The following is a 15,121-nucleotide window of genomic DNA, read 5'->3' on the forward strand; positions in this document are numbered from 1 at the left end:
GTGAGAGTACAGTTACGTGTTGTGACCTATAGTCTGCCGCTTTTACTGTAATTTTACTGTAGTTCTCTTGTTGTGTTCACAGTATTAGACCGGACAAACATAAGTATATATAGTACTGTATACTTTATAGCGTTTACACTCTCACATGGTGTCAACATGTTGGTGTATTTCTTTGAATTCATTAAAAATAACATTTATAAAACTGTTGATTGTGTCTGTGAGGACAGATGTTTGTCCTAGTTTCCATGAGTCAGTTTGTACAAACTGTTAAAAGTCATTTGGCAGAAAACAACAGGATGTGTTTCACTACTAGACAGAGATGAGACTGATTGGTTCACAGAAAGTCAGCTGCCTCATATATGTTTCAATGACACAACTGTTATGGTCATATTATTTATAAGTGTATCAGACTTCATTTCAGCAGCATTTAGTGTTCAGACAGTGTCCTCATGCTGGGCAGCACGTTTCCAGATCATATTTATTATTTACTAAAGGACGACTTCAGCTGTCATCAGGGGACAAATATTTATGTTGGATTTGGCCCACAGGCCACTATTTGCCAACCACAGCAGTTTGATAGTCTGGTTGTAGACGGGATTCACTTCTTCTCCACACTGTAACACTTACATTTAGATTTTTCTTGCATTTCTCTGTTATTATTATTATTATTATTATTATTATCTATCACTATTATTTCGTTAAACCCTCTGCAGAAACACATGAACTGTACAGAAAGTGAGTCAGCTTATTTATATAAACGTTGAACTGTTCCTTTAACATGTGCTTTCTGTGTCTCTGGAGCAGACGAGGTCCCAGTTCAGTCAATCTACACAAAACATTTATACAAAACCAACAGAATATATTTCATAACAATGAAATACCCAGAAAGCAAACACGCAACATCCACTCTCCAGTAAATGGACGTCATATTGTGTTGATGTGGGAGAGCTTTCAGTCGGATCACATGATCTTCCTCAGCAGATGGAGTTACACATTTCCATTTTCCAGAGTAACTTTACTTGTTGGTTCATGGTGAAGCAGCGAGAGCTGCAGTGACGAGTCAATTCATCAAAGTAACGCTGACTGATCGATCAGTCAGCGTTACTGATCGCTGAGTCAGCGATACTGATCGATCAGTATCGCTGACTCAGCGCCATTGTTTGGTGTTTATTTGGATTGTGGTCTGATCAGCTCCATCGTCCTCAGATGAACTCCTGGACCACTAACTCCTTCAGGGAGCGGGAGGACACCTCCCCCCTCTCCGCATCCCTCAGGACAGTCAGCTCCTCCTGTATCTGAGCCACAGGACGTCCCAGCTGATAACCCAGATCCACCAACAGGTCCAGCAGTGCGGCTCTGGGGAGTTTCAGTCCATAGCGTCTCGCCGCAGGCAGAGCTCTCTGAGCCGCAGCAAACGCCTGTTCTGGTTCCTCCAGGTCCCGGTAACAGACAGCGAGGGCGGAGAGGGTCGGTACGATCAGAGTGGGCTTCTGCCACGGTAACAGCTTCTCCTCGATCTCTAACACGGTCTGCAGCTGCTCCACGGCCAGCTGAAACTGTCCGGCCCGCAGCAGACTGTGCCCCCTTCTCTGCTCCTGCTCCGTGAAGAGTTTGGGGAAAAGAGGTGAATGTCGGACACAGCGGATCGAGTACACCTGAGCCAGGTAGTCCTGCAGAGCGAGACGTCGCTCTGAGATGATTTCAGGGCTGAAGTTCCCGGTCAGGAGTTTTCTGGGGAGAACCACCTCCTCCAGCTCCTCCTTGAAGTCCTCCAGCAGTTTGTGATGGAAGCGGGAAAAGTCGCTGTAACGGCGCTCCACGGACACACGGCGGGAATCGAAGCTGCCGGAACGCATCAGCACAACGTCATAGACCTGCAACAAACGACAGTTAACAACCACGTGTGTGGCTTTCATTATCATAATCATCATTCTGAAATCACATTTACCTCAAAACTAACGTTGACTTTGAATGTTGTCTCTGGTGATACCAGCTGCTAAAACCACAACGTGTCAGAATTACGCCTCAGTTTTTGTCCAGATGAAAGAAACCAGATGTAACATGTTGGTCAGAGAGCTTTAGAGGAGCTGGTAGGTGGAGCCAGGCTAGCTGTTTCCCCCTGTTTCCAGTCTTTATGCTAAGCTAAGCTAACCAGCTGTAGCTTCATATATAGCATACAGATATGAGAGTGGCATCAATCTGAATACCGAAATATAGTTCATCTATAGATACAGAGTTTACACAGATCTTAATGTACTTTTTGTTGTATTTTATTCGTCTAATTAGTGATAATTGGTGATATCAATATCGAACTTTGCTCTGATATTTGTCACGTGTTTTCGTTGTATTGATCTACAGGGTGACTCCTGCTGTTCTGTGAAGCACTTTGTTATCTTCACTACAGTGAGTAAAGATTACAGTTGAACAGATGGAAATACACTGAGGCCAAATGACTGTAGGTTTGATGGTATTTCAGTAAAAGTACTAATACCACACTATACAGGTCTGTGAGTATAATCAGTCAGATGTCGTTAAAGTACTCCAACAGTCAGATGTCCCCTGTGTCTGTCCTCCTGTTATAGATTCTGTCATTACAGGATTATTCCTCCTCATTAATGTGAAGCAGGATGTTACTGTTGGAGTTGGTTGAGGTGGCGCTCATTCTGAACTATCAGCTAATGATTATTAGTTCATTGTGGATGAATCAGCTGATTATTTTCTCCATTAATGGATCGATTGTTTGGTTGCAATGACCCAGAGCCCAAAGTGACGCCTTCACAAAGCTCCACATTATTAACAAGACATTACAATTATTAACAGCATTCAGAGGGAAAGCAGCACATCTGCATCTGAGCAGCTGGAACCAGAAAAAGGTTTTACACCAAAAATTACTTCAACCAACAAAATAATGCATTTTCTTTCAGCTGTAGTTTATAAACAGTTTCATTTATAACAAAACATCTTATTTTATAATAAATGTATATAATTAAAGCTGCTAGATAAACGTAGTGCAGTAGAAGAAGAAAGTATGAAAAGATAAGACTCAAGTAAAGTACAAGTACCTCAGATTTGTACTTAAGTACTTGAATAAATGTACTTGGTTGTGTTTCAGTGTCTCACCACATGTTTGGACAGATTGTGTTCAATAATACGAGTCGATGGAATTTCAAACAGCAGCCTGACGGGTCGATCTCTCTGCTTCTCTGCCCTCCAGTTTTGCTGCAGCTCCTTAGTGGTCAAACTGGAACAACTGGGGAGTTCATCTGTACACACACACACACATACACACACACACGCACACACACACACACACAATAAACTTGATTATGTACCTTTACAAAGTTTTCTTCTCCACACTGTGTCACTTACATTTTGATGTTTTTGTGCATTTCTCAGTTTATTGACTGTTATTTCTGGAATAACTTACAGACACAATAAAGTTTGAGAGCAGATCAGAAGCCGTTAAAGGAACAGTTCAACTTTTAGTGAAACCCTCTGCAGGAACACATGAACTGTACAGAAAGTGAGTCAGCGTCTTTATATAAACGTTGAACTGTTCCTTTAACATCTGCTTTCTGTGTCTCTGGAGCAGACGAGGCTTGTTGAGGGACAGTAGTTAGTGATTATGTGAATAACATGACCAGAACCTGGAGCCAGAGCCATCGAGTCCGCCTCAGTCGGGTCTTCAGAGTCCCTCTCTGGTTCTGCTGTCTCACCAAACAGCTGATCCACAACATGACAGATGTCAAGTAAAAACAGGCTGATTTACAGTCATAGCTTTTCTTCATTGACTCTCACAGTAAAAACTCTCTGAAGTGATGTCGCAGCATGAAGAGTCTGTCCTGAAAACACAGTACTGAAGAAGTACTAAAGTAGTAAAAGTAGTAATACCACAGTCTACATACACTCCATTAGGACAAGTAAAAGTCCTGAATTAAAAATGGTACTTAAGTAAAAGTACAGAAGTAGTATTCAATGCAGAATGACTCCTTTCACAGTGTTATATTTGATAATGAATACATGGAAGAGCATTTTAATGTTGTAGTTTGTCAACGTGGAGACAGTTTAGATACTTATATATATAAACTACTGCATAGATTAGTAGTCAAGTACTGCATCGTATCATATAAGTAAGTAAGTAAGTGTCAAACAAATGTAGTGCAGTAAAAAGTAGAATATTTTAAATGTAATGAAGTAGAAGTATAAAGGAACACAGAATTAAAATAAGTCAAAATTGTACTTGAGTACAGTAGTTGAGTGAATGTCCTCCTCTGTGTTGGTGCTGACAGGAAGTTCCTCAGCGGCGAGTGAAAAACATCGAATGTGAAGAGGAAGTGAGACTTCACTGTCTGCCACTGCCTGATGAATCTCTTTTACACTTTCAGCACATAAAATGGATGTAAAGCTACACACTGATGGGCAGTGTGGCTCAGCGTTTGTTTCAAGGCTCTGGTGATACCGGCCGGGTGGTGTTTGCCACAGCAGAGAATGTGTCTCTGTGCCAGAGTTCAGATGATCAACACATTAAACCTGAAAGTGAATCTGATCCTTTTTAAGGGAGTGACTCACCTGGTCTCAGCCCGGCTGGTTCTGCTCCTGAACATCTACTGGAGTTAAAACAAACGCTCCTCTTCTCACCACACAGTCTGCAGGTTGTCATTCCTCCCACTGCATATGAAGTGTTGAGGAAGTGTTGCCTTCAGGTGCAGTTCCTCACTGATCCTCTGGGTGGAGACAGATCCAAAGGATGTTTCATCTCAAACAGACTCGATGATCTTCAGCTGCAGACACTCTGGACTCCGTATGTGGCCTGTTTGTTGGTACTGTGAGTACTGAGGACCAACATTCCACAATCATCAATGTTCACTGTGATGGAGGTTTCAGGTCTCCTCAAGTTGATCTGATGTGGAACAAATAAACACAAACCTGTAAAAAGTCTAAATCAAAGTTCAAAGCTGCTTGCATTGTTACTGAAGGAGAAATGTGTCTTGAATTGAAGGGATTGTTGTACAATCGCTCTCTCAGGGATAAATAAAGTTTCTGTGATTATTCTTTTATAGACGAAGCAGCATTCAACCCTGTAAATATTGAAAATAATGTAAAATGAATGTGACAATAACTCATGTATTGTTGTTACTCATGCTGCTCTCTTGGCCTGATTTCTTTTGAAAAAGAGATTTTAGTCTCAATGAGACCTGATTAAATACAGGAAGAAACATTCATTAAAGAGCAAAATGTAAAGAATATAAGGTTCACAGAGATGAGTATTAATGTGTATTGATGGTCTAAATCAATATTAGCTGCTGCTGAATATATTTACAAATGTGTTCTATATCTCAGTGCAACCAGACAAAATGCAGCAACAGCCTCACTCTCGTCACACAGAGACAATCGTCGGCCTGTGAACGTCTCTTTCATACAGAAAGTAAGCACATAAACGAGTGCTTGTGATGGAAACAAAGACTTTTCTCTGAGGCCTTGTTGTTTTAACAGAGCAGGCAGCCGCTCCATGCATTTATTTATCAGTTTTTATACATTTCTGTCAGTCTGTACCAGCTGGAGGACACAGGTCTCTGTTTGTTCTGAAGACAGTGAGACAGCCTGAGACGGCCTGTACAGTGAGACAGGCTGTCAGCTGACGGACTCTCTGTCAGCTGGACTTCAGCTGAGAGAAACATGGTGACGGCTCTGTGACTCATTCTTTTAACAGAGGTTCACATGTCCAGACAGTAACATCCCCTCTCAGACTGTTTGATCTGCAGAGGGTTTAAATATTCAGGACGTCACAAGAACAAATCAGAGATTAGACGTGAAGAAGAGAGAGTCCTCAGCTCAGATTTGGATGTCTACAATTTCATGACAACTTGGCGATTCCATCTGCTGAAGGTCATATGATGTGACTGAAAGCTCCAGAACAGCTACTATGAGTCTATATGATAAACATAAACATAATTTAAGTTTAGTCAGTCAGCTTGGACACAACCTCGCTGTCAATCACCCGGCCGTCTGTTTGTCTGTAACTCCTCTTTGTGTCTTTATGATGATCCAGTTAGGTCGAGCCCCGTTCTGCTTCACGGTCAGTGGTCACATGAACTCACAGGAGCTAAATAATCACAAATAGTCATAAATAATCGTAAATAAGCAACTGAGGCTGCTTTTGGACCAATCTGACAAACAAGGTTGTAATCGGGTAAAAAAGGTCTCGTCAAATGTCAGAAGCTCTCTGAGATTCTATGTGTTCACTGATGGAAACAGCAGCTTTCTGCCATCATGTGTCCTCTGATCAATAATCAATCAAATATATATCGTCTGTAAAGAAAGGTCACTTTCAGCAGGAGAGGAGGAGAGAAAAGGTCACTCTGATGTCATCAATACATTAGAATCAGACGTCCGTCTCCTGTGAGGACCGACCGTGTCTCTGATGAAACCTCCAGACAAACAGAGTCAAAGACAACGCCATGAGGTGATGATGATGATGATGATGATGATGATGATGCTCCGCTCCTTGCATGGAGGGAAATCTTCAAGGAGATGAATTACCTCACGTGAAGCCTGCAGTGTCCATGAGACAGAATTACATATTCATATTACCAGTTTGTGATCATATTTACTTTAGTAAAAGGAACAGTATCAATCGATCAGTCAAACTTAACACAAGTAAACAGGAAGTAAACAGGCGTTTATGACAGAGAGGAAGTAAACAACAGATCAACATTCATCAGTAAAGTTTGAGCTCTCTGCAGAAGCTGCTGTCTGCGTTCAGACAAACACTGTTTGAGAGTCAAAACACAACGTCAGCTCATATCCAGGATGTAAACGTTATTTCAACCTTTACCTGCAAATATTTAAAGGTAACTTGATAAGATTCAATTAAGGATTTGAAAAGATTTGGTGTCGATGCTGAATTTGAATTCTATAAAGTGCTACTGAACCACATCACTGTTGATTTTCTTTTGAAAGGACTTCAGAGTAGAAACCCGCTCAGAATTCTTTGACTTTATTAAGATTTATTTGAAAGTAATAAACATTCATTGTATCTCGGACTTGGGACTTGTTGGTCTTGACTCAGGACTTGAGACTTGCAGAACACTGACTTGATGTGGATGGACAGAGGTCCTGCTGTGAACAAGTGGCCTCTGCTTCATTATCAGAGATGATCTGTGCAGCCGGCAACAAGCCATAATCACACTGTTATCATCAGACTGTGGGGGGGGGCATGGGGGTGCCGGGGGGGGGGGGGGGGGGGGGGGGGCTTGCCACAGGGAGATTTTCACCCTGTCGCAGATTTGGCAGGTCTTCTTGTTATTGAATATTTCCATTGTCAGAGTAACAAAAGTGCAGTGATCACTGCTGAAATGCTTACAAAGGAAATGCCTTCTTGCAAACAACATGCTGAGCCGGCCAGTTTTGAAGTGAAATATGCAATCATTAGAAAAGCACCTTTGTTTGCCAACGATGAGTTTGTCTTTTTGTTTTTTAAGTTGGCTGCTGGGACCATTGTGCTGCCTCTGTCATGTACCATGAAAATACACACAACAGCAGAGCAGACGGCAGTGGACGTCCACGCTGCTGCTGGTATATGACAGTGTTGACATATCATGATGTTAAACATATCAAACCAACAGCGTGCGTCTCTCAGTACTGTCTGACTTCCTGTCTGTGGCTCTCAGCTCCGAGCCCATTGGTTCCTCTATCAGGTGACACCTCACAAATATATAGTTATAAATGTGAACCATAAGCCATAATAGAAGCCTTTGTCTCTGGCTGGTAGCACCATAAACGTCTTAAAGAAACGTAATATAATGTAATGAGTAGAGTTACTGAAGTAATCAAAGATAAACAGAGTCAGTAGAGTCTCAGTCACAACTCAACAAAAGAACAGTTTTATCTTCAGTGTCTGTCAGTCAGCTGTGATCCTGTGACTTGGTCCTCATCAGAATCAGAAATACTTTATTGATCCCCGGGAGGAAATGATACAATCACTTATTTCATCACCTTTTCATTATTTTAACAGTGACGGTGTGTGTGTGTGTGTGTGTGTGTGTGTGTGTGTGTGTGTGTGTGTGCAGCAGTGATTCATGTCTGTCTGTTAGAGATATCTATCTTTCAGAGGCTTTGCGCAGGTTTTGTTTCAGGCTTTAGTTCTCTGTGTGGAAGCTGAACACTCATCACTCTGACTGTGATGGTAGAGGATTGAGGTTTCACAACATCAGCTGGCCGTGACAGTAGTCATGTTAGTGATATGCACTTGTTTTATATAGTGTAGGAATTAATACACCACAGTATAGAGAGCAACTTCCTGTGAGCCTCTGACCACAGACGCTCGACTGTCCTTCTGTTATTACAGACAGTGAACTAACCACAGACACTCGACTGTCCTTCTGTTATTACAGACACTAGATCTAGATCCTGTATGGTCTAGTATTTAGGATTTCTGGTTTTACCAGGGGGACCTGGGAAGGACGGTGCCCACCTGTTAACTCTGCTTGGTACAGTTAGAAGCGTTTGCATGCGATGCTAGCAATGAAACACAGTGGCCTGTTTTGTTGTTTTCAATAAATCAATAGCTATAGTTGGTGAAATCAGAGAAGTAAAGGAATCAGAGACCCAAAGCAAACAGAAAATGACCACTAGAATCTGTAGGAAGCGGAAACACATTATTTCTGTTATGATGACTTAAACACAACGATGACTTGTGGACTGACAATCACACTAATGCATGTTTAAAAATCTATTGCACATGATAACATTATACTTTTTATTGACATATGTATGTCAGCTGTAATTTCACACAGCAAAACTATATAAAAGGGGTAAGCATTAACATTCAATGTTTAAAATTTACATACATTTTAAATACCCAGTAACACAGCAGTAAAGGGTACACACTATATATGTCCCTAAATCATTTAGCCTTCCTTTTGTTCCTATCTTCCATCTAATCAGTCAATCAGCAGTGAGAGTCTTTTTGACAACTATTCCTCCCAGTAACAACAGGAGGTTCACTGTGGTCTGTAAGGTGAAGTTTATTCAGGCAAACACTGGTGCTTTCTACAGGTGTCTTATTCTTCAGTCCTACATGTCCTGAGGGGAAGGACATGCCTCCATTCTGAACCACACAGACATCATTCATCTTCAAACCTGCTGAGAAAAGCTCTGGACTTTGGTTCCAGTAGTAAAAAGATGTTGGAAACCACATCTGGATGCTTCTGTGGCGGTTCAGGAAGTTTAACAGGACGAATCCCGAATCCAACCGATGATCTGTCCACAGACAGTCTGCGGCCTCTCCTACTGGGGCCGCTGTTCCACATGTGAGTTCCCATATGAACCTACAAGAGGGCAGTCATTGGTTACCATTTTGGGTCTCTGTAATAACATTATAAAGAGTCGGTCTAGACCTTGTGTTGTGTTTAAGACCTGCTCTATTTGTAAAGTGTCATGAGATGACTTTTGTTGTGATTTGGCGCTATATAAATAAAATTGAATTGAATTGAATTGAATTGAATTGAGTGCCTTGGGTTCCCTTCCCATGTAATCTAGTGGTTAGGATTCCTGGTTTTCACCCAAGCAGCCCAGGTTCAACTCCTGGTATGGGAATCCACATTTAGCCAGCGAGAATTTGTCGAGAGATCCATCATAAATTTGACGGTCACCAGTGTTGAACTCTGTTAAAGTCCAACAAGTATTGACTTGGCCTCTGCAAAAGAATCCACTGATAATTCTGGTAATTCCATTGAAATTAACTGACTTCGGTCTATTTATAAATGCTAGTGTGACCAGGCAGAAGTGTACATGTACTTTATTGGCCAACGCAGCATGTTGCCAGATGGCATTGTGTTGCAGAAGTTGAGCCTGTTTTTTTTTTTTTTGCTGCATCAGTTCCCTTCAAATGAATGACAGGGTGGCATTTTTCACACAGGTCTGAGGGCGTCCTGACTAACAAAGTAACTCTGACTGCTCTCTCTACAATCCTTAAATGTTGATTCCCACACCGGGAACAAATACATACATAACCCTGCCATTTAGGGTATAATTCCAAATACAGTGACTTGATCTCTATACAAATTCATGCTAGCTAAAACTTGATCCCCATACTGGGAGTTGAACCCACACCGCCTGGATGAAAACAGGAATCCTGACCACTAGACCATATGGGACCTGTTGGTAAACATGTTAGTGATTTACAGGTAGCCAGAACTAGCTGTATGGTACCTTTCATCTTTATCTAACCTTGCTCTGCTCGGGAACACCCCAGGACTAAATTATTTTGTCAGTCAAGTACAGTGTCGTACATCAAGTAAATGTAACTTCATAAAAACTCAATGACACGTAACCTAGAGTTCGTTCTACTGTAGGTTCTGCCTTGTGTAGGTTTTCAATATATGCCACTGAAAAAGGTGACTGCTTCGGATATCAGGACAAACATCGTCATTTTTATGCACGGTTTGGTAGGAGAGTGCAGAGAATTCAGTTTAACTGATTGTTGGAATATATATATATATATTTTCCCTGAGAGTACCTGAACTTGGATTTAATAACACCTCCTTAGCATTGCTGAAATTTATGTTCATAAACATTAAGTCATTAAGTTCCTATAGTGGAAAAGACCTGAAAATATATAGGTAAACCAACCTTTAGATTTCCTTTGGTAGTAAAAGCTCGTCCACAGACAGCACAGGCAAATGGCCTTTCCCCGGTATGAGTCCTCTCATGGATCTGCAGAGCACTGGAGGAGGAGAAGCTCTTCCCACAAGTCTTGCAGTGGTGGTGTTTGGGCATCCGGCGAGGTGGTGCTACAGCACATTCAGGGTACTCAGAAACAGAGGAGCTCTGTGAATGACCAGAAAGATCCTTGCCACTTCTAAAAGAGGAGTTCAGGAAAGCAGTCATGTCTGTGTTTACAGCTTGTGAGCCAATGGATAACATGGGGCCATTATGGTTGGGTGTTTCGTTTTGAGCATTGTAGGGTTCAAAGAGATGTGGCGGGAAGTCCCTCATTTGATGTGTGAGCATGTGTTGCTTGAGATTACCCTTCGTGGAAAAGCCCCTGTTGCATGTTGTGCAGATAAATGGTCTTTCCTTGGTATGGCTTCTGTAATGGATATCCAAGGCACTTTGACAGGCAAAATTCTTCCCACATATATCGCAATAAGTGTTCTTCAGGGCCCCCTTTTCTCTGAAATTGTGAATCAAGCTTGGAGAATCCTCAGTGTGGTTAAACAATTTTAGGTCAGTGGGTGCTGTAGCAGATGCATGAAGCGTTAAAGTGGTTGAGTCAAGCCATGTCTGGTCAAGCCTTGCAGTTTCAAAATACACTGAATCTTTGCCACTAGGGGACAGAGACAGCTTGGAAGCTGAACTGTCAGACACGGGGAGTGTGCTCGTCCATTGACCACTTTCAGCAGCCTGTTGGTCGTTTGTTTGACAACATTCCTCATTTGATCTTTCTGGCCTCTCCATTTTGATCCATTTGAGCTTCAGCTCCCCATGTGGCCCATGGTAACTTGTCTTCTTGTTAGCATCAATTGGTTTTTTACTCAACAGAGATGGGGACAAATTGATGGATAAGGATTTGAATCTAGACAATCGGTTGTCATGGTTGTCATCTGAAAAGTTCTTCTTGTGATTCAATTTTGATTTGTCCCTGAATCCTTCATTACAATCCACTGAGTGTTTCTGATTTGTAAGGTCTACATTGGGTAAGTGACCCTCCAAGTGCATATGTACATGTTGCTGCAAGACTACAGCATTCGTGAACTTCCTTTGGCAGATGGGACACGAGTGCTGGACCCTCAATGGGACTGTGGCACGGTGAACAGCTTGGTGTGTCTTCAGGTTTCCTTTGGTTGTGAAAGCGCGGCCACACAGTTTACACTGGTGCGGACGCTCCCCTGTATGTGTCCGATAGTGCATCCTCAGGGCACTCTGACAACTGAGTATGCGGTGGCAGATGACACACTCATTTTGGTCTGACACTCTTTTGTCAAGGGTGTCTGATGGCAGCTGGAGTTTGGGGTTGTCGGAGCTTTTTAATGAAAGGAATCCTGAAAATGAGGTAGAATTGGAATGGATGAATGGATTGGGTATGACATCAACTGATTCCTCCAACTTTGTGGTTTTAGAGACAAAGTTAAAGGATGGTTTTACATCTTCACTTTTAAGATTCATTTTTCTTTGTTGCCACTGAGTCTCCACTGAGTCAGGGGCCTTTGTAGGGTTTGCTTTTGACCTGAAGCCCATGCTTGCTGCTGAATCAAAGTAAAGATCACCTTTAGAAAGGGTAATCGGTACTGAGATAAGATTCTCCTCTTTCTTAATGAGAGAGGACAGGTTGGTTGAGTCCGACTGTTCCAGGGAACCAGAGATCATCGTAGTTGGGGATGGTGACCTATCAAGCCATCTTGCAGCTGCTTTTTCTGATGACAAGAACATACCAAAAGGAATACCAGCATTGGTTTGGATATTGTCCAGGTGCTCTGGAACAAGATAAGGGTTCATTTGGATGTGTGGGTATCTCTCTTTGTGCCTCTGAAAATGAACCTTTAAGTTCCCTCGGGTGGAGAACCTGTTTCCGCAGAAGTTGCACTTGTATGGCCGTTCTCCGGTGTGTGATCGCAGATGAATTTGCAAGGCACTGTTGCTCCCAAAGACTTTGCCACAAAATCTACATTTGCGTTTGAAGAGAGACTCTTTTGAAGACAGCATGGGTGCAGAAATCTTCAGATTCTTGCATTTCCTCTGTTGGGCCAAGGCTGCCAAGGCATCTAGATCCTCCACAATTGCACTGATGTTTGGTATAGAATTGAAAGCTGTGTGCTCACTGCTCGATGACGGTTGAGGTACATGGGAGTTCTCAGAGGTCTTACTGATGACGCAATTATTGCTAAACATCAAAGAGGACACCTTGGTTTGGGACAAGAAATTAAGTAGGGAGTCAGAAGAACCACAGTCCATGTGTTGTTTTTTGGAAACATGCTCGCAAACTGCTGACGTCATGAGCTTACTAAAAGTTTGTGTGGACTCTGAGCTCGATAGCACATCTTTGCTTTCAGGCTGACTTTGATTTAGCTGCTCTGTGGCTGTAAAATGCTTGAAGTCACTTATGTTGGCAGACTGAGTTGATAAGCGTTTGGCTATCCCTGCAGCTGCAGCTAGTTGCTGAGACAGATGAGCACTGAGAGCCTTGAGTTGATTGGTGGATTTTGAAGATGACAGGTCTTTGGTGCAGATCACCATGGTCTCTGGTATCTCTGCTTGATGAGAAGCAAACAACAGAACCTGGTGACAGATTTGATCAATTAGCTGCAGCTGGTGGATTTGTTGTATTTGCAGGGTGAGGAGCTGCTGCAGCAGAGACGAGATGGCAGTCTTACTGTGGCAGCTGTCTGAGTGTGTCAGCTGTGAAAACTGAGCCACGGCCACTTCTGTGCTCTCAAGGTTTTCAATAATGACGTTGCTCTTCATCCACGAGTATCCTTCTTGGTCAGCTGAGCAGCCAGGTTGAGGTAAGAATTCTGGGAAAACTGAGGTACAAAGGACAGTGTCAGTCTTACATCCAGTGCGACATCCAGTGATGCTCTGGTTACTGCCTGTGCTTCCTGGGCTTTCTACACTTCTATGGCTACTTCTGCTGCTAAAACAATCCACGAATTCTGCACTTTTGTTGGATCTGTCCTTTGATGGGGTGTTGTTGTTCTCCATCTCAAAGTTATTAACTGTTTCACCCGGCTCCCCTGCTGAGCTGGCTGGTAATGAGGCTGCAGGGAAAGTTTTGCTGTTGGACAGCAGATCTTCATCCTCATTCACAATCACAACTGGAGGATTTCGAGAGCAATCTCTTTGATGCTGATCCAGGTCTGATAGTGCGCTAAACTCAGCACAGCATCGGCTGCAGACATAAGCACAGCGATCCACTGCAGGATGAGACTCCAAACTCGGAGATGTATCTTCTGAAATAACAAAGGTGGACATTATTATTGTAATGATGCCACTGCACTTTTATGGAACATTTTAATAACATTCATAAATGTCTCATGTATCATAAAACTACTTTAAGGAATAAAAGCATGAGTGAAACCATCTGTTTAGTGCCATTCATTTTGTTCAAATTAAATTACAATTTAAAGAGTGCAAGCTATTTCAGTTCTTTTTTTAAGTTTAAAGTAAATGAGATAACCAGTAGCAATCATTAAAGATTAGTATGAAACCCACGAACCATCTTAACCAATTTCTCACCTGACTGAACTCAAATGACCAAAATGTTTTAATTAAAAATGAATGGCGATCTTAATACTTACAAAACTAGCCAACATACATAAAAGAATTCATATATTCATATTCAATTCAATATGTTGCAGTTACATGTTATAGTACTACTGTATACTAAACTATGGATATAATAATTTAACTGACTATTATTATTATCACACTGTAGGTCCTGTATGATGGGAATAATTTAAAGATAAAATATTATTTAGAAAGATCAAGGATTTACACCCATTATCAACTTGTTAATAAACAACATTTTCCACATTTTCACATGAATATGAATTAAAAGATTAAAAGTAATTTTCTGTATTAAAATAACTTACCAGTGAACCCGTTTACAGATAAATCATTAGTCTGGATGTGCTGCGGTTTGGGTTGTTTCCTCCGCGACATGTTTCCAACTCTGATACAACTGAATGAAAACAGACGGGGGGGGGGGGGGGGGTCCTAACAAACCACACCCCCTACACACACACCTCAGTGTATAAACATGTGTTGAGTTTGTCACTGTGGAAACATTAACCATCTGAAATCACATTCAGTCATTTTATAACGGTAACTGGGACTTCTTAAACAGTTTGTTTTTCTAAATGTCTTCGACCAGATTAACATTAACATTAACAAGTCTTCAGCTATTTATTAACCGACTGGAAGTGACAAAGCCTTTGTTTTGCCAACATTCCCAGCTCCATATTTTCTATTAAACACCAGAACGAAGAGGCTGAAGTGACTATTTTAATGTTTAACTCCTCATGTTTGTTTTCTGCTGTGTCGTGGTTTGTCCCACACAGGCAGCGCTCGGGTGACCTGAGAGCTTTTACCTTTCAGGTGAGGAGTTCACACAACTGCTCGT

The 15,121-nt window shown here is 41.9% G+C and overlaps 2 protein-coding genes across 2 annotated transcripts; both read right to left on the reverse strand.

Annotated features, from left to right (window-relative positions):
* Nucleotides 1-358: 358 nt before the first annotated feature.
* snx20 (sorting nexin 20) lies at nt 359-4,644 on the reverse strand. The gene is made up of 4 exons (XM_070907323.1): nt 4,570-4,644; nt 3,648-3,723; nt 3,121-3,263; nt 359-1,874 (listed from the first exon to the last, which is right to left on the reverse strand). The coding sequence occupies exons 2-4, from the start codon at nt 3,661-3,663 to the stop codon at nt 1,203-1,205; spliced, it is 831 nt and encodes a 276-aa protein (XP_070763424.1). The 5' UTR covers nt 3,664-3,723; nt 4,570-4,644; the 3' UTR covers nt 359-1,202.
* A 133-nt stretch (nt 4,645-4,777) lies between these two features.
* Nucleotides 4,778-14,661, reverse strand: sall1b (spalt-like transcription factor 1b). The gene is given in 6 exon segments (XM_070906933.1): nt 4,778-4,900; nt 9,080-9,191; nt 9,193-9,329; nt 10,633-11,240; nt 13,374-13,523; nt 14,592-14,661. Coding segments are annotated over 6 exon segments (1,200 nt in total).
* Between the last annotated feature and the right edge of the window lie 460 nt (nt 14,662-15,121).

The sequence above is a fragment of the Enoplosus armatus genome, chromosome 6, assembly GCF_043641665.1.
Source record: "Enoplosus armatus isolate fEnoArm2 chromosome 6, fEnoArm2.hap1, whole genome shotgun sequence".
NCBI lineage: Eukaryota > Metazoa > Chordata > Actinopteri > Centrarchiformes > Enoplosidae > Enoplosus > Enoplosus armatus.